The 23,568-nt window shown below is 52.6% G+C and overlaps 1 protein-coding gene and 1 long non-coding RNA gene across 8 annotated transcripts in view; one reads left to right on the forward strand and one right to left on the reverse strand.

Annotated features, from left to right (window-relative positions):
- Positions 1–23,568, forward strand: part of TBC1D22A (TBC1 domain family member 22A) — a 384,809-nt gene that overhangs the window by 21,740 nt on the left and 339,501 nt on the right. For 5 of the 7 annotated variants that reach the window (XM_032261505.1, XM_032261502.1, XM_032261504.1 and 2 more), the window contains exons 2-4: positions 3,358–3,414; positions 4,316–4,656; positions 8,082–8,258. In XM_032261505.1, coding sequence (XP_032117396.1) covers positions 3,358–3,414; positions 4,316–4,656; positions 8,082–8,258 — 575 coding nt within the window. The remainder of the gene's footprint in view (positions 1–3,357; positions 3,415–4,315; positions 4,657–8,081; positions 8,259–23,568) is intronic. The other 2 variants (XM_032261506.1, XM_032261508.1) reach the window with 1 other exon arrangement.
- Positions 6,175–18,370, reverse strand: LOC116538916. The gene is made up of 3 exons (XR_004263841.1): positions 18,356–18,370; positions 16,610–16,613; positions 6,175–6,261 (listed from the first exon to the last, which is right to left on the reverse strand). It is a non-coding gene; the product is annotated as an uncharacterized LOC116538916 (long non-coding RNA).

A 23,568-nucleotide genomic window follows, 5' to 3' on the forward strand; every position in this document is an offset into this window, starting at 1 on the left:
TCTTTTTTTTTTTTTAAAGTTTCCTAATAAACACTATATCGCAAAATAAAGTAAGTGCCATCTGGACAGAACTTAAGGGTAGAAGCGAGACCTATGCAAGTATGAAACTGCACACAGCGGGATGTGGATGCACTCTCGGAAGCTGTGGGCCTTTCCAAGTGTCGTCCCCAAAGCGGAATCATGAGGAAAGGACAAAAGGGTGGCTCGGCCTCCCAGACCAAGGAGCACAGATTGGCCACTGCCATTCTCTTCCTGTTGCTGCTCTAACAAATCATCACAGACTTACTGGCTTACAGTGAACATGTTATCTTAGAGCTCAGGAGTTTGCAAGTCTGACATGGTTCTCACTGGGCTAAAACCAAGGCATTGGCAGGGCTGTTTCCTTCTGGAAGCTCTAGGGGAGAGCGTTTTCCCTGCTCCGTCTGGTTCCAGGAAGCGCCAGCATTCCTTGGCCTACGGCCGCCTTTCTCCACATTCAGAATCAGTCATGTTGCATGTGTGTGACCTTTCATGGTGCCGGGTCTCTCTGACCACAGCTGGGAATGTTCTCTGCTTTTGAGTACTCATGATTAGGTGGGATCCTCCAGGATAGCCCAGACGGTCTCCCACCTCAAGGTTTGGATTCTTAGTTGCATCTGCAAAGTCCCCCTTGCCATGTAAGGTGACACAGTCACAGGTTCTGGGCGTTAGGATGTGGACGTCTTGGGTGGGGGCCGTTATTCTGAACTCACCGCTAGAACGACTAAGAAGGAATCCTCTGTGTAGAAGGTTTTCACAAATCAGTAAGAAAGTGGTGAGCACCTCATTAGAAAATGGACAAATGGTACGAACAGACAATTTACAAAAAGAAGAGGTACAAATGAACAAAATTACAAACAATGTTTTACCTCACTAATGAATGAAAAGGCACGCAGCCAGCATGGAGACCGCTGTTCTCCTGTTAAGTGAGCAGTGGTTTGTGGTGTCCTGTGCTGCTGGTGGGATATGAACTACTGCTCTTTGGCAGGTGGACCAGTGGCCTTTTCAATGTGTGTTTTATGTCTCAGGCTTTCCATTTCTAGGAGTTTATCCTCAAGAGGTCATCGTAGTTGTGTGCAAATATTTGTCTACCAAGATAATTTAATACTTTTTTGTCATCACTATTTGATTTTACTTCTTAGAGACAGAGTCTCACTCTGTAACCCAGATTGGAGTGCAGTGATGCAGTCTTGACTCACTGCAACCTCTGCTTCCCAGGCTCAAGCAATCCTCCCGCCACTTTTTTGTAATTACTTATTTTAATTTTTTGGGGCAGGGTCTCACTCTCTAAGCCAGGTTGGAGATCAGTGGTGCAGTCTTAGCTCACTGCAATCTCAGCCTCCCAAGTTGCTGGGACTGCAGGCATATGCTACCATGCTCAGCCATTTTTTTTTTTTTTTTTTTTTTGGTATTTTTGGTACAGACAGGATTTTGCTATGTTGCCCAGGCTGGTCCTGAACTCCTGAACTCAAGCGATCTGCCCATCTTGGCTTCCCAAAGTGCTGGGGTCACAGGCATGAGCCACCGCACCCGGCCTGTAATGACAATTTTAAATAAGTTAAATGTCTCACAGTCAACTTCAGTTAAACACGTTATGCTGTAGCCCTCAGGGGTGGAATGAAATGAGAGGTGTACTGTGAGGGAGATGGCACAGGCCAGCATGAGCTCACTGGCACTCACTCTGTTATGGAGCTTAACAACTTTGTTAAACTTTGAAATCATTGCAATTTACAAGGAGTTACAGGGAGCTGTCTTGGGAGATCTGTGTGCCCTTCCCTCATTGTTACACTTTTAGACTTAAGTATGTTGCTCATATTCTTTTTATGTATCAAACAACACGTATAAAGTCAAATTATTTAAGTAAATTGAAGAAGATAGTAATGATATGGGGAAATAGTAATGATCTGTTACCAAGTAAAGAAGGTAACACTTCATTCTGTTCAAAAAATTAAAACTTGGCTGGGCGCAGTGGCTCATGCCTGTAATCCCAGCACTTTGCGGGGCTGAGGTGGGTGGATCATCTGAGATCAGGAGTTTGAGACCAGCCTGGCCAACATGGTGGAACCCTGTCTCTACTAAAAATACAAACAAACAAACAAAAATTAGCTGGGCGTGGTGGCGGGTACCTGTAATCCCAGCTACTTGGGAGGCTGAGGCAGGAGAATCATTTCTTGAACCCAGGAGGCAGAAGTTGCAGTGAGCTGAGATCGCGCCACTGTACCCCAGCCTGGGCGACAAGAGCAAAACTGTCTCAAAAAAAAAAAAGAAAAAAAAAATTAAAACATTTGTGTCTATGTTTAAACACCCCTTTATCCATGTTTATTTTCACACACACACCCCCGAACCTTCAAGGTACCACATCAGAATGTCACCGTGGTTCTCTTTCCCACGTGACCTGTATCACTTAGGATACCTAGCAGTATTGCGTTCAGCAAACAGAGACTCGTTTATTTCATGTGTCTGGAAGTCTGTGGTAAGCAGCGCAGGGCTGGGCGGCAGCTCAAAGCCATCACAGCCCCATGCTCTCTCCCGCCTGTCTGCCCTGCTGCCCTTCACGGTGGTGTTTTCACTCGTGCACGTTGGCTGAGGTTTCAGGCCTCACCTCTGTGTTCCAGGCCCGAAGAAGGGATAGAAGCTAGCGGGCAAAGGTGTGCTAGCTACAACTTTTTTTTTCTTTTTTTTTAAGAAAAGTAATAACCCCATTTATTTCTCACTGGCTGTAAGCAATAAATGTGTGTCACAGGGCCAGCGGTGGCTGAAGTCAGCCAAGGCGCAAAGGCTTCTGGGTAGAGGTTGATCCGCCAGCCAGTACCCCAGTGTCTGCCACGCGGGGTATGTTTCCATGTTTTCCAAATTTGCTCTGATGAATGTAAGACTTTTATAATAAAACCATTAAATCTTTGAAAAAAATATTTGTCTTTCTCAGTTTTGCATTCAGTCTTGAGACGAAGTGGTGGCCGGTGCCACTTCCCAGGTGGGCGTTTCTCCGTGAGGGTGTAGTCTGAGGGCAGAGGCTGCAGTCTCTTCCTCGCTCTCCCAGACACCCCCGTCACCGTGGGGTTACCCGAGGGCCTGTGGTGGTGCTGGTCGGACTGAGGCCCATTCTCAGGGAGGGCTGAATGGCCTGTGTGTGTGGGCTGTGGGCTGGTATGGTGCTATTGATCCCTTCTCACCTGGGCCCTCGGGACCCCGGAAGGCTGCGGGCGGCCTGTGGCAGCTGATGGGGGCTGCGTCCTTCGGCCCTGTGGGTTCCAAGGAGCCCATCTTTCGGGTGAGCTGCTGGTAGGCTCTTGGGAAGGCAGGAGAGAGGCTCACTGTTTTCCCTTTCTTTTCCGTCAGCATCCAGCATGTGTATGGCGCCCAGCACCCCCCCTTTGATCCACTGTTACATGGCACGTAAGTGACGTCCTAACCTCACTTGGCTTCTCGGCTGTGGCAAACCCTGTCTTCCTGCTTCCCCCTGCTCCCAGGCATTCCTGAGGGAGGAGAGTGGCTTCTTATTCAGCCGCGCTGACCAAGCAGTTGCTTTGTGGGAGACACTGCGCACCCCGTGCTCCTCATTCCGGTGAAGACGGTGGATATGGGGGCCACAGCCTGATGTGGGGAGGTAGCAGAGCCCTGGGGAGAGCCAGGAGCTGGCATCCATTAGCCACGGGCAGCCTGGCTCCAGGCCATCCATGCTGGCTTGTCCTTCCCCTCCTCCTTCTTGCATTCTCCACTTGTTGCTGGGGCCCGGCCCTGGCCTGTCCTGGCCCCTCCACAGCAGGCGGGAGCGCAGGGCGTGGGACTTGTGCTGGCTGGTGTGGCCCTGCAGGACTGCGCCTGTCTGAGAGGTGTCTGACTTGAGGTTGGGCTGATGCTCTGTGTTGTCATATTTTGGGGGAATCTCACTTAAGTGATCGTGTCTTCAAATCCGTACAGCACAGGCCTGTTCCCTGCACAGGAGCTCCCGGCCCACACTCCCACTGCCGGGTGGGAATCTTATTGGGTCTCCGGGAAGGCCACAGGCACTGGCCAAGGGCAGCTGGGGCGGGGTCTGCAGGCTGTCACTGTGCGGCCCTGCACCTCCTCACAGGTGGCCTTCCCGGAGCTCTTTCCCCTCTCCCGCCACTGTCCCCATGGCTTCGGCTGCTCTTATTTTGGCTGTCTGTGTGAATCGCCTTTGCTTTTTCACTCACTATTGCCAGATCGAAGCTGAAAACTTCTGTGTATGCCTTTTTTCCTGGGGACTCTTTTCTGGCTGGTTTTGGGTGAAGCCTTTGAGCCTGTGTGAGTCAAGACTGCCTTTGCATTGCAGTTTGCTCAAGTCCACGGCCAAGACGCCAACCACACCAGTGAAGGCCAAGAGGGTCAGCACCTTCCAGGAGTTCGAGAGCAATACCAGCGATGCCTGGGATGCGGGGGAGGATGACGATGAGCTCCTGGCCATGGCGGCGGAGAGCCTGAACACCGAGGTGGTCATGGAGACGGCCCACCGCGTCCTGCGCAACCACAGCCAGCGGCAGGGGCGGCCCACGCTGCAGGAGGCGCCGGGGCTGCAGCAGAAGCCCAGGCCTGAGGCGGAGTCCCCCTCGCCCCCCAGCGGTGACCTCCGGCTGGTGAAGTCCGTCAGTGAGAGCCACACGTCCTGTCCTGCAGGTATGACGGGGGGACTGGAGAGACGGTCTGTCTGGGCTTCTGGCCGAGCCAAGAAAGAGGCCAGTCCGCTCACTGTGGGAGAGTCAGTGGGCTCCTGTCCTCATTTGCAGCAGGCCTTCTGGCCATGAAAGCCCTTGCAGTTCTCTTCCAGGGGCAGGGGAGCGGTCTGTGCTGTTCCCTCGGGCCCCATGTGCTTTCTGGTGTCCTAGCCGAGTGGAGTGGCTGGGCACCAGGCTGTTGTGGGCTGGCCGTGAGAGGGCCACAGGCAGGCAGGCGCTTGGGGGACACTGTCTCCCTCCTGACTCCACCATCTTGTGCTGGCTCCATGGGCGGTGACGTCAGCTGAGGGGTCAGGCCGGCTGCACGTTCAGGGGCTGGCCCTCTAGGCTGCTTACAGGGTTCCTGCCAGGGGTGCCTCCAGGTGAGCTCAGGTCCGTCGGGGCTGGGCGTCTGACTTTTGGGCCAGCTCCATTTGCATTTTGCCCCCCTTGGGTGGGGTCGTGTCCGGGGCCGTGTGCGTGGCGCTGGTGTGCAGCAGCTGCTTTTGAGGCTGTTTCTGTGGCTGACACTCTTCATGTATCACAGGTCATCACGTCTGTGACGGAAAAGCTGCACGGTCGTGTGATGAACCCGCTGGGTTGGGCACTGTTTTCAGGGCTTGGCATACCCCAGTGGACAGACTGAGGTACCTCTGTGCCCTGTGGAAAGTCCGTTCTGGCGAGGGGGATGGATGCAGCACTGCCCACCTCCAGCACGGGGGCACAGAGCGTGCGCGGAGGCAGCGAGTGCCACGGTCAGGAGAGGCGGACAGCGGGCTGGGAGCGCGGGAACCATGAGAGCAGCGGGGAGCACGTGTCCTTGTGCGAGCAGGGTTGTTGGGAGGCTGGGGGCTAGGGGCAAAGGTGAGCTAGGGCGGCCACAGGCCCTCAAAGGTACCTCCCTCCAAGGTCTTCTCTCCCCACATTTCCAGCTGAGAAGACGGAGATTGTTGCGTAGCCCGAGGTTATGCTGCAGAACTAGGTTTCAGACCTAGGTCTAGTTTTCCAAACCACTCTCTAGGAATTGGTTAACTTCTGAAATATTACAGCTCTCATTAGGTGAAAATGCTGTGCGTGATTTGATTTGATCAGTTTTCTTTTTGGAGTCGAACACATTTTAAAGTCTTTGAACTCGTAAGCGGAAATCTGGTTACGGCCTTTGCGGGAGAGTTGGAACCCTGCTGACTGACTGAAGCGTGCCCTGCCCACCTCCTGCAGCGCAGTCCTGGGCTCAGCTGGGGTGGAGTTGGTGTTGGCAAGATCGCTGGCCTCATCTGCTCGTAGGTGGTGCTGACGTTGAAGCTCTGTGAGCCTCTCAGCACTCTGCCCCCTACCCCCAAGATGCAGGGTGCGGTCGGTCTGAGAGTGGCCAGGACCGCAGGACCACACGGTGTGTGGCTGGGGGATCTGACCAGAGGCAGGCTCAGGCTGCGACCAGCCGGGTCAGGGGAGCCGTGGGATGTCACCCTGGGATGGCCTCATCCTGGAAGAACCAAGTGCAGGATGCTCCAGGCAGGTAGTGCTGGGAGAAGGGGCCTGTGCCCCCATTGCCCTGTGCCCCCGCTGCCTGCATTGGAGTTGGCCACATTTCCTGTGTTTACTTTCTGGGCAAGCGTTTTTTGGGCGCTTCAGTTTTATCGATCATTTACTGTGTGGCAAGCACTATCGCGAGCCCTTGTGCTGATAAACTCATTCAGCTTTGCAGTAGCACTAGGACCTAGGCTTGTGGACCCTGCTCAGGAGTGAGTGGTCCCTTCAGGGTCTTGATGCAGTCACATCAGTCATCTCTAAAGATCGCAGGGAAGTCCAGCTCTGGGACACAGTGCGCAGCTGTTCCTCCTGCCGAATATTGGTTCTGGGGAACTGTAAGTGCTGCTGAAGCAGGAGCCTCTGGAGGAGGCAGAGCGGCACTGTCACCCACGTCCTCCCCTCTGCTCAGGCTGAAGCAGGAGCCTCTGGAGAAGGCAGAGGGGCACTGTCACCCACGTGCTCCCCTCTGCTCAGGGGCTGGTTCTCAGCCCTCCTTGCAGTAAGGCCGGCAGCGGGAACTCCAGAGCCAGATGCCCCGGGCTGGAGCCCCAGCCAGCCCTCGGTGTACAGCTACTGCCAAGCAGGAATCCCAGCAGGTGCTGAGGCGGGTTGGGGGGAGTGAGGGAAAGTGGGCAGCGAGCATGGGGGGAGGAGACAGGGTGGTACTCTGAAGTCTATGCCCCCACTTCAGCAGACTTTTGGACATTTAACTGGGCCCCATTCTGCCCAGACGCCATAGGTTGCCTGGCTCCTGGATGGCCTGAGGGTTTCTGTGTGAATTCTTCTCCCCATCCCCAGGTTATGAAGGAAATCGGGAGCTGTGTGGGAAGGAGGGCACAGGGCAGTGTGGCCCTTACCTCCTCACTCCAGCGGCTGCTGGAGCGGATGTCAGCCCGTCAGCTGCAGCACGTGCTCTGGCTTCATTTCCTGGAGTTTATTTTTCACTCCACTTTAATTTTCAGTTTTTGAAAGATGCAATAGCTGGACAGGATTTAGGCCTAGGAGTTTGGAGCCTTTCCCACGGGTGGCCGTGTTGAGTGACCTGAGGGCCTTAGGGTCTTCCCTGGGGCTGACCTGGTCCGGGGTTACTGGGTGTAACTGCCTGTCTCACATCTTGCTTGGGTCTCCATGGGCCTGTGCATCTTGGGCTGGCACAGGAGGCGGGAGGGAGGTTGGGCAGCTTGCACCCTAATGCCACCTCAGTCACTGCCTGTGGTTGCGTCTGGGAAGGTGCCACCCCTCACAGGTCTCGCTTTCTTTGTTTCTTTGGGATGAGGACCTCTGTGTGATCTTCCTCCCAGTGCAGTGGTGAGAGCCAGAGAGTGCCAGGCAGGTGGCGGGGTCGGGCATGCCCTTGAGACATCAGGTGAGTGCCCTGGTCAGTCCCCACCGTTGCCTCCTGTCCTCAGCGTGTCTGCAGGCTTGCTTCTTTCCCTCACAGTAACTTGCGGGGCTGCCCTCTGCGCTCAGGCCTGGCTACCCCAAGACCACCCTCCTGTACAGACCCTCTGGGTCATGTCACCTAGGCAGCCCCTGATCCGCCATCCTAGGCACTGGTGGGACCCTGACTACCAACACAGCCCAAGGGGTCCTGGCGTTTTTGGGCTGTCATTGTGTTGCTTTTATGTGAGGTGTGTCCATTTCATTGATGAATAATACTCTGCCAGTGAGGTGAGTGAATTTCAGAGGTGTCGCTTCCATGTTATTGCTCAAGAAACCGAAGTCCCCACTGCCCAGTGGTGGGAAGAGGGGACTGTTGTAACCCCACAGCATTCACAAAGGGACAGTGACACAGCAAGGAAGAACGTGGGGTTGGGAGGAGTGCCCTCACCCTCACCCCCTCTCTCACCCCTGCAGAAAGTGCCAGCGATGCCACTCCTCTCCAGCGGTCCCAGTCTCTCCCACACTCGGCCACTGTCATGCTGGGTGGGACATCTGACCCCAGCACCCTCAGCAGCTCAGCGCTGAGCGAAAGAGAGGCCTCCCGGCTCGACAAGTTCAAGCAGCTGCTTGCGGGACCCAACACAGACCTTGGTAAGCGCCCTGCCCGCTGGAGGACACGTGCAGACATTTCTGGCTGTTTCTGAAATAGATCACATCTGAAAGGATTCTGTGTATGCTTCTGTATCGCACATGCTTCCATGTGCCATTTGCCTTGGAAGAAGGTGACGCGTTTGTGTAATGTTTTCATGCCAGTAAGTCACTAAGGTAGTAGCAATTTGTGCTGATCGTTTTTTTGGAGACATGTTTTGTTAATGTTTTTCCAATGCAATTTGAAAATGTATTTTCCGTTCCTTCTTATTTTTATTTTTTTAATTGAGACTGGTTTTTACTCTGTCTCCCAGGCTGGAGTGCAGTGGTGCGATCATAACTCGCTGCAACCCGGCACTCCTGGGCTCAAGCAGTCCTCTTGCCCCTGCCTCCCAAGTAGCTGGGACTACAGGCTTGTGCCACCACACTCACAAAGCTTATTAACCAAATTTTTCTAGAGATAAGGGTCTCCCTGTGTTGCCCAGGCTGGTCTTGAACTCCTGGGGTTAAGAGACCCTCCTGCCTCAGCCTCACAAAGCACTGACTGGCTTACAGGTGTGAGCCACGATGCCCGGCCCGTTCTGTTTTCTTATTGTCGCAGTTGCGCTCTTCATTATTGTGACCACTGGTGAGCCCTCCAAGGCTGGCCAGGTGGACATCCAGGATACCATCCTGTCATGGTATTCTGAGACAGCGGCTCATGGGGACACAGTGCTGGCGACCATCAACTGGACCTGCTGATTTTGCACTTTCCTGCCCTGGGGCTGGTGGTCACCAGAGGGTGACAGGCTGTGAGCCATGCAAGGGGGCAAGGGTGAGGCTGGAGCAGAGGGGCAGGCCTTCAGGGCAAGCGCAGTCAGCAGCCTGACCCTTCCTGCGGGATCTGCTTCCAGGCACACACAGTGCCACGTGGACTGCCACGGCCAGGCTCTGTGGAACACACCCACTTTGAGTTCCTCCGGTGGAATTCCTACTGAATCCACGTTCTTCCTTTACGAATCTCATCTTTGTGGAGTGCCACTCTGGCAAGGCATGTGCTAGACACTGGAGCTCTCGGGGGGACCGGAATGTGGCCTTGGTCATGGGATTGCTTCATCGGGGGGACACACCTGTATCAGACAGTTGTGGCTGGTGCCACCTCGGCACTGAGAGCCGGAGGTGCAACGCCTGGCTCGGCCAGGAGGTGGCGAGTGGGGCGCGCGGATGGGCCAGCGGGAGCCGCACCTTCAGGCCCAGAGGCCCAGGGCAGGGAGAGGGTTTCTGGCAGAAGCGGTGGTTCACAGGGCACAGCTGAGGCTGCGTTCCCGAGGCTGCGGAGGGCGGCTCCTGGAAGGTCTCCTGGCTAGAAGGACACAGCTCTGAGTGAGTTCTCAAGGTGGGTTGTTGTTTCTCCCTTAGGTTTATTTTTTACGACAGTAACGCTTGCATATGCTGTAACAGTACACAGGGCACACCGCACAGCAGGTATGTGTGGAAGGAGTCCTGTCCCAGCCTCCACTTTCCCTTCCTTTCCACAATTCCAGGTGTCTCCTTCCAGCGATGGCCCATGCACATGTTGTTTTAAATGTTTTATGTTGATGTGATTCAAACTTGCAGAACATTTGGCAAGAACAGTGCAAACAACTCCCATATGCTCTGTACGCAGAATCACCAGTTGTTTACGTTTGCGCATTACCATTCTGCATGTGTGTGCCTGTTTGTGTGTCTGTGTGTATGCTCCCGAACCATTTGAGAGTCGGTTGGAGATAGATCCCTTTACCTGTAAAACCTTCACTGGAGATTTCCTAAGCACGAAGACATTCCGTCAAGGTAGTCACAGCACAGGTGTCAGAATCAGGACGTCTCACATTGGCACAGTCCTGTTTCAACACGTTTATTACCATAATCCACAGTCCACGCTCACATTCTGCCGGTGGTCGCGGTGATGTCCTTTCTCTCTTTTTTCTTAGCCCAGACTCCAGTGGGGACCGTGAGCTCCATTCAGGTGTCGTGCCTCTGTCTTCTCCATCCACCTGGAACGGCAGCTTTGCCTGACTCTGTTTCCATCTTGACACTGGAGCAGAGCACAGGCCAGTTATTCTGTGGGATGTCCCTTGGGTTGTTTGGGTCTGATGCTTCCCCACGATGAGATTCTGGTTGATAATTTTTGGTAGGAACATCACTGACGGGATTCGTGTTCTTCTGGGTCAGCACGGTGGGGTGCGTGGTGCTGCTGGACCCTAACAGTGGTGATATGGACTCCGCCTGTCCTTCCCGCTGAGCGCTCCCTCTCTCCTCCGGTGACGGGGTGCTCTGTGAGAGGTGCCCTGGGGCCTGTGCGTCTCTGCAGTGTGCTCCCTCTCTCCTCCGGTGACGGGGTGCTCTGTGAGAGGTGCCCTGGGGCCTGTGCGTCTCTGCAGTGTTCTCCCTCTCTCCTCTGGTGACGGGGTGCTCTGTGAGAGGTGCCCCGGGGCCTGTGCGTCTCTGCAGCGTATTCCCTTCCCCACTGTACAGGAAGGCGGTTGTGCGCTGCACTTTTTAAAGGGATGATGTATGTTCCGATGGTGTCCGTGGAGAACCGCTTCAGTCTTTAGAGTGCCCTGTAGCACGCCATCCTGTGGGTGTCCTGCACTCGACTGCACCAGCCCCTGTGGATGGGCAGGCAGGTTCTTCCTAATTTACTATTATTACAAACAACTTGAGGACTTTTCTTCAGGCATCTGAGCTTTCTGCTGTGATGATGAGATTCACAGAGCCTGCCTAGGCCTGGGTGGGGTGAGGAGACAGCGTGGGGATGGCTCTGTGATTTTGGCTAGAGCACCGGGTAGGTGGAAGCACCAGCCACCGAGGTAGGGCATAAAGGTAGCTCGTGCCTACAGGAGTCTAGTCCTGTGCTTGAGGTACCCATCTTGGCCACCTCCTCTTCCAGCCTGCCACTGTCCCTTCTCAGCTGGCTGTCATGCCTCCAAGGTGGTGTGGGGATACAGAACCACATTGCGCCTAGGAGGGTAGGTCCTGGAGCCGGGCTGCCAGCATGGAGAGCTGCCTGGTGACCTTGAGCCAGCTGGTGATGGTCCTGTGCCTCAGAGTTCCTGTTTGTGTGGTAGGCATGATGAAAGCAGTGCTCCCTTTGCAGATTAAATGAGATAGTACGTATAACACGCTTCAGAGAGTGCCTGGCACGTACTAAACACTCAAAAATGTTCATTATTTTCATGGCTGTTCTTGTGCTCACTTGAATTGGCCTTTTTATCCCCTCAGTCGATTTTTGCGCTATTGATGTATATGGTCACTTTTGTGGTCAGGGACGAGTCAAGTGACTTACAGATGTTTTCCTGCTTCTGTCCCATGGTTGCAGCCGTAGGCAGGTGGCAGGGAGACAGCTGGTGAAAGCAAGATTTGCCTAATGGGAACCCTGGGCTGGGTCAGTGGAACCCACCTGGAATCTTCTGGTGGACTTTGTAATTGAAGCAACTTTTGGAAATTAAAATCATACTTACAAGTAAAGGTTTCAAGACTTGTGGGAAGAGGTGAGTATGTAGGGCTAGATTTTAATGTCAAAATCAAGTTATTTTGTTAGGTTGAGGGGACTGTGGGTTTTTTTCTTTCTTTATAATTCTATGTAAATATCAAATTTAAACCCCAAAACGCTAAAAGCAGAGCTTTCAAAGTTAAGCAATTACTGCGTTTGTATTTAGTGCCAAGAGAAAACATAGCCAGTAAATTGCCTGTTTTTATAAGGTATTTAAGATAGCTTTGGAAGACAGTGGAATGCGCTATCTTCACATTACATGAAAGACGTAAGTGGCAAATATTTGCCCATGTTGGAGAAGCAGATCACCGATGTGAGAAGCGCCTGCAGAAGTGAGCCTGTCTGCCGCATATCATTCTGTCCAGCGGAGTGCTGTTTTTCTTTGTTTAGCTTATGCTCTGTTATGAGCTTGGGGATGAAAGTAGCAAATAGAACTTAACAGCTCATTTTACTCTTAGCATTGGCTCAATATTTACTCAGAGAAAGACTGCCTGCTTCGAAGCCCTGGAAAATGACACTCATGCTGGTCACGTGTGTCTGGTGAATGGCAGTGCGATTTGGTGGCATGCATAGCATGCAGTTTCCCGAGGACCATCTGGGGCCCGCCTCGCAGCAGTGGGGCCTCGGAGGGCAGACCGTGTGTGCAGCTCGGCTCTGGCCCTCAGGGCTTTCAGACGGTAGGACACGAGGCACTGCTTCCCTTCCTTCAAGGAGTGGGGCCAGGCCATGGTCAAGCTCCTCCTCCCCCGAGTGCTGGGCAGCCAGTCTGGGCTTTATGAGAGCATGCTGATAGAGGGAGGTCGGGGAGAGGGTGTTTTGGGGCTGGGGGGCATGAACAAAAGTTTGGAGGTGTGGGCCTCTGCAGCACGGATATGATGAGTAGGTGTCCCCTTGGTGTCTGTGGCTGGAGGGCAGCCTGAAGGGGCCTGGGCCCTTGGTGACAGGACGCAGCAGGTGCAGCCTTGGAGTTGGTCCTCAGTGTGATGGCTGGCCGTGTCCCTACTCATGAAGTGGCTCAACCTCCCTGCCTCGTCAGCCGTAGAGGGGGCATGAAACCTGCCCTCAGGGTCCTTGCGAAGGTTGGAAGAAATGTGAGTAAAGAGCCACTCATTCATTCAGTGTCTGTTGAGCACCTGCTGTGGTCATGGGCACTGGGAGAAACAGGCAGTCAGGCTCGCAAGGGCTCTGCCCTCCAGGAGCTGACATTCTCGTATGAGGAAACAGACGGGGCTGACTTGGTACCCTGGCAACCATCAGAAGGCAGGAAGTGTCTGGGGGGAGTGAAACCGTGTGGAGGGGTAGAGGCTGGAGCTGCTTTGCAGTTAGCTGTTTCTGGGGTGAGATCCGGATGGTGGCAGGCATTTGAAGAGGGGGGCACGAGCATTCTAGGGAGAGGCCCAGAGGTGCAAATGTTGTGCGGGCGGTAGAGCTTCCTGTGCTTGAGGAATGGCTGAGGCTCCGGCCTGGCGGCTGAGTGGGGCGGGGGGAGAGGCCCGTAAGGCAGCCAGGGACCTGGTACCCAGGGCTGACAAGTCCAGGAGAAGAAGCTCTGCTTTTACTTCGAGGACAGCATGAAGCCTCTGGGAGGTTTTGAGCCGGGGAGTAAAGCGTGGTGCAGAGCGTGGGAAAGCGGTTGCTGTTCTGTGGAAGGAAGAGCTGATGCCTGCTTCTGAGCAGAGCGTTGCCGTGGCCATGGGCTGGGTGGAGTCCTTGGGCAGCTCTTGGGAGGGGTGGGGGAGGGTCAGAGTAGGGTGGGAGACTAGGGGGCAGAAACAGAGGACCGGAGCTGGGGATGCGGGGTGGCGTGGGCTGGGCGAGTCGGGGGCTGATTGGACCTGGAGCTGGGTACACTGGCGAAGATGAGAGCTAGGACCCCCATAACTTAGAGCCTGGGGTCTGCAGGAATAGACACAGAAACCAGAACACACTCAAGACGTGGCATTTCACTGGGGAGACAAAATCACGTCCTCATGAAACAGAGAGCCAGGGACAGCAGTGTATTTAAACAGCTGCACAGTTACTGCCATTTGGGGGCCTTTACTCTGTGCTGGGCACTGTGCTGTAGAGACTCTGTTATCCTCATCAAAAGACCCCCCACTGCACCCCCGCCCCCTCCCGGTGTGCCCCAGGTTGCTGGCCTTATCGCTGGTTTACAGCTGAGGAACCTGGGTCGAGGTTTGGCAGGCGGCCACCCTCCAGCCCCCCAGTGAGGGCAGAGCTGGCTGGGAACCGGGGTCACTCCGAGCTGGGCTCCCAGCCTCCGGTGGTTAGTGTAGACAGTGGGCGTTCTGGGTGCTCTTGGAGGCTGGAGGAAGGGGGCTGTTTTCTCTCCTGTGGGCCTCATCAGAGACCCTGGCTTCTGGTGTGGGAGCTGGGATCAGGCACCCAGGAGCTGGGGCCAGGAGGGCACTTGGTTCTCTCTGCCCGGCCATCGGTGTCCAGCATCGCCCTCTAGTGGCCAGGCCCTGGCCTTGCAGCCTGTGTTTCCTTAGCACAGCAGGCACGTTGGCCTTACGGGTGGGGGGTGCTTACATTGGCATGTGCCTGCGTGTGTTCAGTGTGTTCACTGAAAGGCAAGCACAGCCTCAGAAGAGAGTGATAACGTGAGGGACGAAGATGAAAGCTGTGGCCAACTCGGCCTTGCCCTGGAGTTTCATCAGGGAAGGGCCTTCTCAAGAAAGGCAGCCCCCTAGCCACTTAGAACTGCCAAGTGCAGAGGCCTGGGGTGGAGGGAACAAATGCCCGCTGGTACACCCATTCTGTGTGTGCAGGGCCCAGCCACACCCAGATCCTTGCTGGCCCTGCTCTGTCCCCAAGTCCCTCGTAGTGAGTGTCATGTAGTAGACACTCGTCATTTGATGGGGCTCACTGACTCCTCAGCTAGACTTTTCTCTTCTTCCTTTGGGGCATACATGTTCCTCTCTGTCTGGTTTTACTTTGTTTCTTAGGTAAATTTACTAGGGAAGTCATTGTCTCTGCCATCCAGTGGCAGCTCAGCCTGATCCCTCCTTGAGCCAAGGGTGAGCTTTGCCAACCGTGTGGCTCTGCGTTTGCGTTTTCCCCGCAGCGGCTCCCCGTGTCGCTGTTGCTCTGCCTTCCCTCACAGCAGTGTCTTCATCGGAGAATGGGGTAATGACAGAGCTCCAAAGTGCTTGGGAGGCATGGAGCCCCTCCCGGCTGCTGTGTCCTTACCATCTTTTTCCTACGTGTCCCCCCCCCCCCCCGCCAGGTTTTCCACGGAGGCCATGAAGCTACAGACGGCATGTGTTGTCCTTTCCTTCCAGTTAATATTAGATTATCAGCCTTTCCCATGCTGCCGTCATCTTCATAGCCATCATTTTTAATGGCTGTATAGTGTTTTGAAAATGATCTTTACTTAAAATTCTTATTAAAATGGTATATCTAAGTCAAAATTTCATTTATATGCTTAATCAAGATTGAGACTTGTTTGAGACTATTTAAAATGTGTCACATCAGCTCCTGTAAACAGAAGTGATGTTCCTGGGTGTTCTGGAGGCAAGGGGCGGGGGAAGCAGGGTGGGGGGTGCTCAAGGGCTCACCACGTGCAGTGTAGGAACCGGTAACATGGATTTCTACTCGATTTACCCCGTTTCTAGTTGGAAACACTACATTATACAAAGTTAAAACATTTACAGTAGGTCCTCAGGGCCTGCAGGCTGACAAATAATCTCCTTTGCTCCCTGAGCAACTCTTCCATTTCTGTCTCTTTTCAGAAGTGTTGCACGCATATTCCAGTAGATTTATATAGACACGTGTTAATAGATTTCTCACTCCACCTCATTCCTTTTTTTTGAGACAGAGTTTTGCTCTTGTCGCCCAGGCTGGAGTACAGTGGCACGATCTCACTCAGCTCACCGCAACCTCCGCCTCCTGGGTTCAAGCAATTCTCCTGCCTCAGCCTCCCAAGCAGCTGGCATTACAGGAACATGCCACCACACTCAGCTAATTTTGTATTTTTAGTAGAGACGGGGTTTCTTCATGTTGGACAGGCTGGTCTCGAACCCCTGACTCAGGTAATCCACCCACCTCGGCCTCCCAAAATGCTGGGATTACAGGTGTGAGCCACCACGCTTGTCCAACCCCATTCTTTTAAAAATACAAATGAAAGCATATTAGTGTTGTGTGCCCCTTTTCTCATCCCCCCCAATGTATATATATGTGTATATATGAGCATGAAAACAAGTGAGATTTAGTATATATGCATATCATATTTTATTACTAGTGTGAAAGTGGCATAAAGTCATCAAATTTTTTAGTAAAATATTCTGTTTGAAAAACCTGAGGTGCAGTTCAAATAACGTACAATAAGCTGTTGAGCGGCAAGCGGTTCAGCAGCATCTGGTGCCTCCACACTGCTGCGCAACCCCCGCCTCAGGCGTTCCTCATGCTAAAGAATAGGCAGATACTCATCTCTGGGAGGCGTTTGTTAAAAAACAATAATTACTGCCGGGCGCGGTGGCTCACGCCTGTAATCCAAGCGCTTTGGGGGGCCGAGGCGGGGATCACGAGGTCAAGAGATCGAGACCATCCTGGTCAACATGGTGAAACCCCGTCTCTACTAAAAATACAAAAAATTAGCTGGGCATGGTGGCGCGTGCCTGTAATCCCAGCTACTCAGGAGGCTGAGGCAGGAGAATTGCCTGAACCCAGGAGGCGGAGGTTGCGGTGAGTCGAGATCGTGCTGTTGCACTCCAGCCTGGGTAACAAGAGTGCAACTCCGTCTCAGAAAAAAAAAAAAAAAAAAAAAATCAAAAAACAATAATTATATAATTGGAGGATTTTTGTTCTTATAATCACGTGAGGAGATAAGTCTGCTTTTGACCCTGCTGGACACTCCGTGGTGATACACTCTTCCATCAAGGACTCAGATCCTCCTGGGAGATGGTAGACATCAGATCATTCCTTTTGTCCTCATGTGAGTGCTGTGGGTGGCTGAATGGCTGAGAAGCTGAACCCTCACATGCAGGATGATGGCAGAGGCGGGGCTTGCTCTGGGGAGCATGACTGGCACAGGTCAGGCTGTGTGTCAGGAGTCCATCACTTGGCTGTCATGTAGGACAGGCTGATTACCAAGTTGCCTGGGTGCAGGGCAGCAGACTGGCCTTAGGTTCCTGTGGGCAGGGGCCAGTGGGTGTCGGGTAACTGATGAGCTTGTTTTGCCAGGTGCAGGCACTGGAGGTGTTGGGCCACGTGGAAAGGCTTTGGTACTTCGCTGCATGTCAGTGGCCTGGTCAGGAAGGCCCATTGGATGGAGTGGTGAGGAGCTGTCAGGGACAGATTCTGGGGTGGGGTGGAGCCAGCAAGGAGACATAGGTGACAAGGAAGCAGGTTCCCATCTCTTCATTCATCCGTCAGACATGAGTAGGTGCCTGCCGTGCCAGGGCCTCGACGTGCCAGACGGTGATGAGCCCTTGAGTTCTGTGGGCTCCTGAGGGCTGGCCTTTGTGGTACATCTTGTCTCATGGGTGTGATTTCCATAGCGGGAGATGGGGCAAGACTCTCCCAGGGAGGGAGTCACTTAAGCGGACAGTTGAGGGGAGGAGGTAGAGAGGGCAGAGTCCGAGTGGCGGGGGCGGCAGCAGCAGCAGTCACAATGGCGTGTCGAGTTGTGTGCTGAGCACGTTGTGTGCAGTGCCCCTGCGATTCTGGGAGGGAACAGAAGCTCAGTGCCTGGCTCAGGGTCTCCCGGCCGGTGGAACCAGCATTCCAGTCCAGCTGTGTCCGAGAGAGCCAGCGTCCAGGCTGCTGCCCTGCAGGACTGATAGTGTGAGAAGAAGGCAGTGGTAGGAAAAGCCAAAAATACAGCTGGGGTCAGTTCTTGGAAGGTCTGGCCCGCCAGGTGGAGGCGTCTGATTTGAGGCAGCGATGGTGCCGTGAGAAAGCCACTGGGGATGGAGAGGAGGTGCTGAGATCCTGGGCTCGGATCCTGCCTCCTCCACCCTCAGATGTCCAGCCACTTAATCCCGCCTTAGTCTCAGTCTCCTCATCAGTAAAATCAAGGAATTGGTGCAGGTGGTTGCCGAGGTCTGGATGTCTTTGTTCCGTATGTAGTTGGGAGCCCCGGAAGGTTTTGGGCAGGGAGTGGAATGATCAGAGCTGTGCGTTGGGGAGGTTAATCGGGCTTCTGGTGCTTTGTGATCCTGCTGTAGGGCTGGAAGTAACGTGGGGGTGACACTTTGAAATTCAGCAGCAGGTGAATTAGCTGTGCTCTGAGCTGTAGCTCTTTGCAACTCCCTCATGCTGTTTCTGGGTCTGGTGGCAGCTTCTGCTCCCCTGCCGCTGCCTCCTCCTGCCCGCACGTTCCCTGGTACCATTGCTGGCTTCTCTGCACACCCCGTGGGCACAGCAGGCACAAGGATAATGAGGCTGTTTGGGCGGGCTTCTGGTGCTGAGGAGACACAGAGCACCCATGCGTCATGGGGATCACAGTGGCCCAGACATGAGGCTGGCATTTGAAGCGTGCAGGCTCGGGGGCTCCCATGTGTTGGTCACACTGTGGGCTGCCTGGCCTCAGACCTCTTCAGCCACTCTTCCCAGTGGTCCTCCCGCCACCCACCCCTGCGGGGACTGCCCCCGCTGCCTTTCTGCTGGCTGTGTGTGGCTTTGGTCTGGCTCGAAGGGGCTTTTGAAATGGGTTTTCCATGAAGGTGATTGAGGAATTGGCAGAAGGCTCACTGTGTTGAACGGAAATGGATTTTAGTTAAAGGTGGCAGCCAGGTAACTCAAACTTTGGGATGACTTTACTGATCCTTGTTTTAGTAGCATGTAGTAGCATGCTTGTCAGATTTACGGAGTACCATTCATTTTACGAGAAAATGTTTCCTAATCCTTGTAAACTTAAATTTGCTTGTTTTGACTTAATCTTAGCGTTTGTCTGTCTCGGTTGGGTTCTTTCAAGCCATTTCAGACTGCTTTAGGCTGTTTCTGTGCTGCAGTTGATCTTCTGGCATGCAGGGTCTCTTCCTGGTTATTGACAGAGTCGGTCGTGTCTGGAGCTGTCTGCCTGGTGATTCATGCTGCCGCCACTGTCCCCTGGTCCACTCTTCATCTCGCGGGCGGCTCCCAGGTCTTTCTGTATGCAGGTCACTGTATTTCATTTGCTTCCTCCTTTACTTTAATGACCTTCTAGATCAGACCATTAAATACCTTCACTAAAGTACACTCTTTTCTTCCATTTATTCATGGTTATTTCCTCAATAAAGTATACATTGACTTCGTAAGACACAGATTTCCTTATGTGTGCTGCTTCTATCAGATGTCATTAAAACTTTTCTAGGCCTGGGCCTTCTGTGCTTGAAAATGCCGTCGCTGTTACCTAAGCCAAGTATTAAAGAATATCTACTTAGCACAGTTATTTTTTCATCTTTAGTATGCAGCATGTAATTCACAGTTACTTTCAGCGAGACTGTAAATTCTCCTTGGCCAGTGCAGCTGACTTTTCTTGAGAGGGAGAAACCTTATTTTTATTTTAACTTTTTGTTGGCTTTTCCATTTTCCTGGGGTAGAAGAAGAATGCTTTAATAAGAAGTGAAAATTGTTTCTGATTATTTATTTCAATTAAAATATGTAGTGAACTCCTGCCAGGTGAGGCACAGGGGACCCGAAGGCTTCTGCTTTAATGGAGAGACAGGTCTGCTGCAGATAATTACGGCAGAGCCAGGAAGGGCGAGGGCTCTTAAGCAATCGTAAGAAGTTCTGTGGTAGCAAGCAAGCAAGCATGCGGTTTACCCCTTGAAAGGGCCTTGCTCACCCAGGCTGGAGTGCAGTGGCTCTTTGAGGCTCAATTACAGCCTCAAACTCCTGGGCTCAAGTGATCCTCAGCCTCCCAGTGGACTTTGTAGATAGCCTGTGGAGTCTCATGGCACAGGAAGATTAAACAATGTCTCCAATTTCATTCATTCATTCATTTGTTCATTTATGAGATGGAGTCTCCCTCTGTCACCAGGCTGGAGTGCAGAGGCACAATCTTGGCTCACCGCAACCTCCGACTCCCTGGTTCAAATGATTCTCCTGCCTCAGCCTCCTGAACAGCTGGGATTACAGGCATGCACCACCATGCCCAGCTAATTTTTGCATTTTTACTAGAGATGGGGTTTCACCATGTTGGCCAGGATGGTCTCAATCCCTTGACCTTGTGATCCACCTACCTTGGCCTCCCAAAGTGCTGGGATTACAGGTGTGAGCTACTGCGCCCAGCCACAGTGTTTCCAATTTTAATAAATTTCTGCAATCTATCTGGGGAAAAAAAAAGTTCTGTGGAAACACAGATGAATAAGTAATGAATTCTGCTGGGGATATGGCTAGGGGTGGGAGCAGGTGGGCCTTCACGGGCCAGAATAGCTGCAGAGAAGGTATCATGTCTGTGCTGGGCACTGGAGACTGAGCCACCTCCTTGACCCAGGACTGGGGCAGGGTGTTCCACGAAGGTGGGGGCACCTTACGGGCAAGAAATCAGATCTACAGATGCAGACGGTATCTGAGAAGGTGGCGTGGATTGGACACCGTGATCTTAGGAGGAGGACGCAGGAGGCTGAGCCCTGGTGCTCCTTCCAGGAGCGTTGGTGGGGACCAGAAAGCTGGTGCTGGTTTCCACCTTCCCGTAGCACTTGCTTAGTCAGTGCATACCCGGGCTCCTTTCACACATGGGCTGGCGTGGCAGGGGCGCCAGCCTTCGCTTCTTAGAGAATATTTACTTCTGTTCATCTTTGCTACTCTTAAATATAATTTAAAATTACAGATGTTTAGTGTTTGAAATTTAGCAACTACTGAGAGTAATAAGAAAATAATAGCATCTAACTTTTTTGTTTTGGAGATGGAGTCTTGCTCTGTTGCCCAGGCTAGAGGGCAGTGGCTCTGTCTCGGCTCACTGCAACCTCTGCCTCCCGGGTTCAAGCAATGCTTCTGCCTCAGCCTCCCGAGTAGCTGGGACTACAGGAGCATGCCACCACGCCCTGCTCATTTTCATGTTTTTAGTAGAGACGGGGTTTCTACTAAAAAGAGTTCAAGACCGTATTTGCCAGGCCGGTCTCGAACTCCGGACCTCTTGATTCGCCCACTTCGGCCTCCCAAAGTGCTGGGATTATAGGTGTGAGTCACCATGCCCGACTGCATCTAATGTATTTTAATGCTTGCCATGTGCTAGGTGTGTGGTGTGGAGTCCTTGATATGCATTTTCTTGATCATTTCTCACAGTAGCCTGCTGAAGTGGACACTGTTTTTATTCAGGTTTGACAGATGAGGAAACTGAGGCTTGAAGGGGTTAAAAAACAAGCCCAAAGTTCTGAGATTTTGGCATTACAGAGCCAGGACTCAAACTTGGGGATGTGTGAGGCCACTGGGCACAGTGTCTTCTGCCTGCTGTGCAACCTCCCAAGACCAGTCTCAGGAAGAAGTATAAAAACCCATGTAAACTGCCACCCTGGTTTCCCCAGGATGTTAGAAAAGCTTATCTTCTTTGTCTTTTTGGGAGGCTTGTGTGTGTGTGTTTTCCTTTTTACATAGACTTGAGATCAAGCAGTGTGTCTAATTATATATCTATTTTTACTTATTTTTAATTATTTTTGAGATGGAGCCTTGCTCTGTTGCCCAGCCTGGAGTGCAGTGATGAGATCGTGGCTCACCGCAACCTCTGCCTCCCAGGTCCAAGCAATTCTCCTCCCTCAGCCTCCTGAGTAGCTGGGATTACAGTTGCCCACCACCATACCTGGCTAATTTTTTTTGTATTTTTAGTAGAGATGGGGTTTTACCACATTGGCCAGGCTGATCTTGAACCCATGACCTCAAGTGATCCACCCACCTTGGCCTCCCAAGTGGTGGGATTACAGATGTAAGCCACCAAGTGCAGCCTGTTTTTACTTACTTTACATAATGTATTTTCCCATGACACTAATTTTCTTTGAAAATATGATTGTTAATGGCTTTGTAATATTCATTAAAATACATTCATTTCTTCAGTTTGCTTGTAGGTGAAACGTTTCTGAAGACATTCTATTTAATGGGTGTTTAAGTTGTGTCCAGTTTTGCTTTTGATGCTGTTTTTTATTTATTATAATTGCTAACCTGTGAGGCACACCCCTGACACATAACTCTTGACCACCTTCCTTGCATGATTCCACGGCAGGAGCCCTGGGGCGAGGACTCGGTGTTAAACGGAGCTGCGCGGCGGTCCCTTGTTGTCTTGTCGCCCCTGCGGTTCCCTGCTGGCCCCGTGCAGTTTGATGGCCGCTGTTGACTTGATTACTCTTTGCCCTTCTTTTCCTCTGTATCCGTGTTTTTGAATTGAAGTGCCCCTGGGCACACAGTCATTTATTTGGACCTTCGGATGCTGTCTCGCTCAGAGCACGCAATCCTGCTTCCCCCGTGTTTGATTTGCCAAGGTTTTTCTGCTTCAGACTTTCTAGATGCTTTAGAGGTCGGTGGGCAGTTCTAACAAGACTGGCCATTTCTCTTTGTAATGTATTCACTTGTTTGCTCTCTCATGAATTCAGTCATTTGCTCATTGATTTGTTCGCTCATTTACTCGGAAAACATTTCTTAAGCTGCCTGGTGCTGGGCAGTGAGGATACAAAGATGTATTTGTGAGTCATACTCCCTGCCCTGTAGGGATCTCATCCATGCTGAGAGATCCAGCACAACAGGAGAATTCCAGCTTTGTGGAGAGAAGGAAGGGCCTCTGTGGATGAGGCTTGTTTGGTGGGTGGGAGGGTGGAAGATGAAGGGAGAGGGTGTTGCATGGAGGGGAGGCCTGCTGGTGGGTCGGGGGCGAGTGGAGAGAATCGGCTGGAGCCCGTGGGGTGTGCTCCAGTGTACGCCGTGGGTTGGCCGGTCCAGCTGCAGCCGAGGGGAGGGCTCTGGGGAAGGTGAAGCAGATTGGATTTTCTCCTGCAGGTGGTGTCATCACCCTGCTTACCGTTCTTTAACAATCATGCTCTTGCTTTCGGGATTGGGACCGAGGCCTCTGGCCCTCTGAACCTGCTGTGGGCCTCCTGCTGCTGCCGCCTGCTTGCTGTGTGACAGCACAGCGGCTCCTCCTCTGTCCCTGTACCTCCCCACTGGGAAGCAGTCTGTGGCCGCTGTGCCTCGTTCCTGCACACTTTGGTTTGGAGGGTATCTCAGGGGAGGGATTTGGGCTTGGCGCTGGGCCTGGCTCAGGGCCATGCTTTGTCATTACTTGGTAAACTGAAGAGTAAAGCTTGCCTGGAGTTGTATTTCGTCTTTCCCTTATCTCAGCCAAAAACTGTCGTTTTCAAGAAATTTACTGCCGTCCTCTAAGCGCTGAATGAAGTTATTCTTTCTAATAAGATTAGGTAAATTCTGTGGAGGACTTGAAGGAGAATCAGTCCCATTAGCAGTCAACCAAAGAGCAGCACCATCTCCACAACAGGGGATTTTACTGGGGCACGTTGTGTGTGAGGCTCTCTGCTTTAGGCAGTAGCATGAAGTGGGGGACAGTTAGTACTCAGGGAAGTTAGCAAAGTGGTAGATGACAGGATGAGGTCATGTTCTTTTTTTTTTTTTCTCCCTAGAGCTTTTGAAAGCATTTTGATGCTTATACATATTATCAACCCCCATGACCAAAATAAGATCGGCCACATTTCCTGACATCTGTCTACAGAGCTGCTTGTTCACGGACCACGTTAACATTCACTGTCCTGCCGACCTGCAAGAAGCTGGTAGAGCTTGTGAAAACTGCAGACCTCATTCAGAGGGTCATCCCCGCTGATTCCCTAAGCATCAGATCTTAACATCTGAATTCTCTCAGTGTCCTGTTCACATAGGGAA

The sequence above is a fragment of the Sapajus apella genome, unplaced genomic scaffold (genome assembly GCF_009761245.1).
Source record: "Sapajus apella isolate SASKATOON/1434 unplaced genomic scaffold, GSC_monkey_1.0 scaffold123, whole genome shotgun sequence".
Classification (NCBI taxonomy): Eukaryota; Metazoa; Chordata; class Mammalia; order Primates; family Cebidae; genus Sapajus; species Sapajus apella.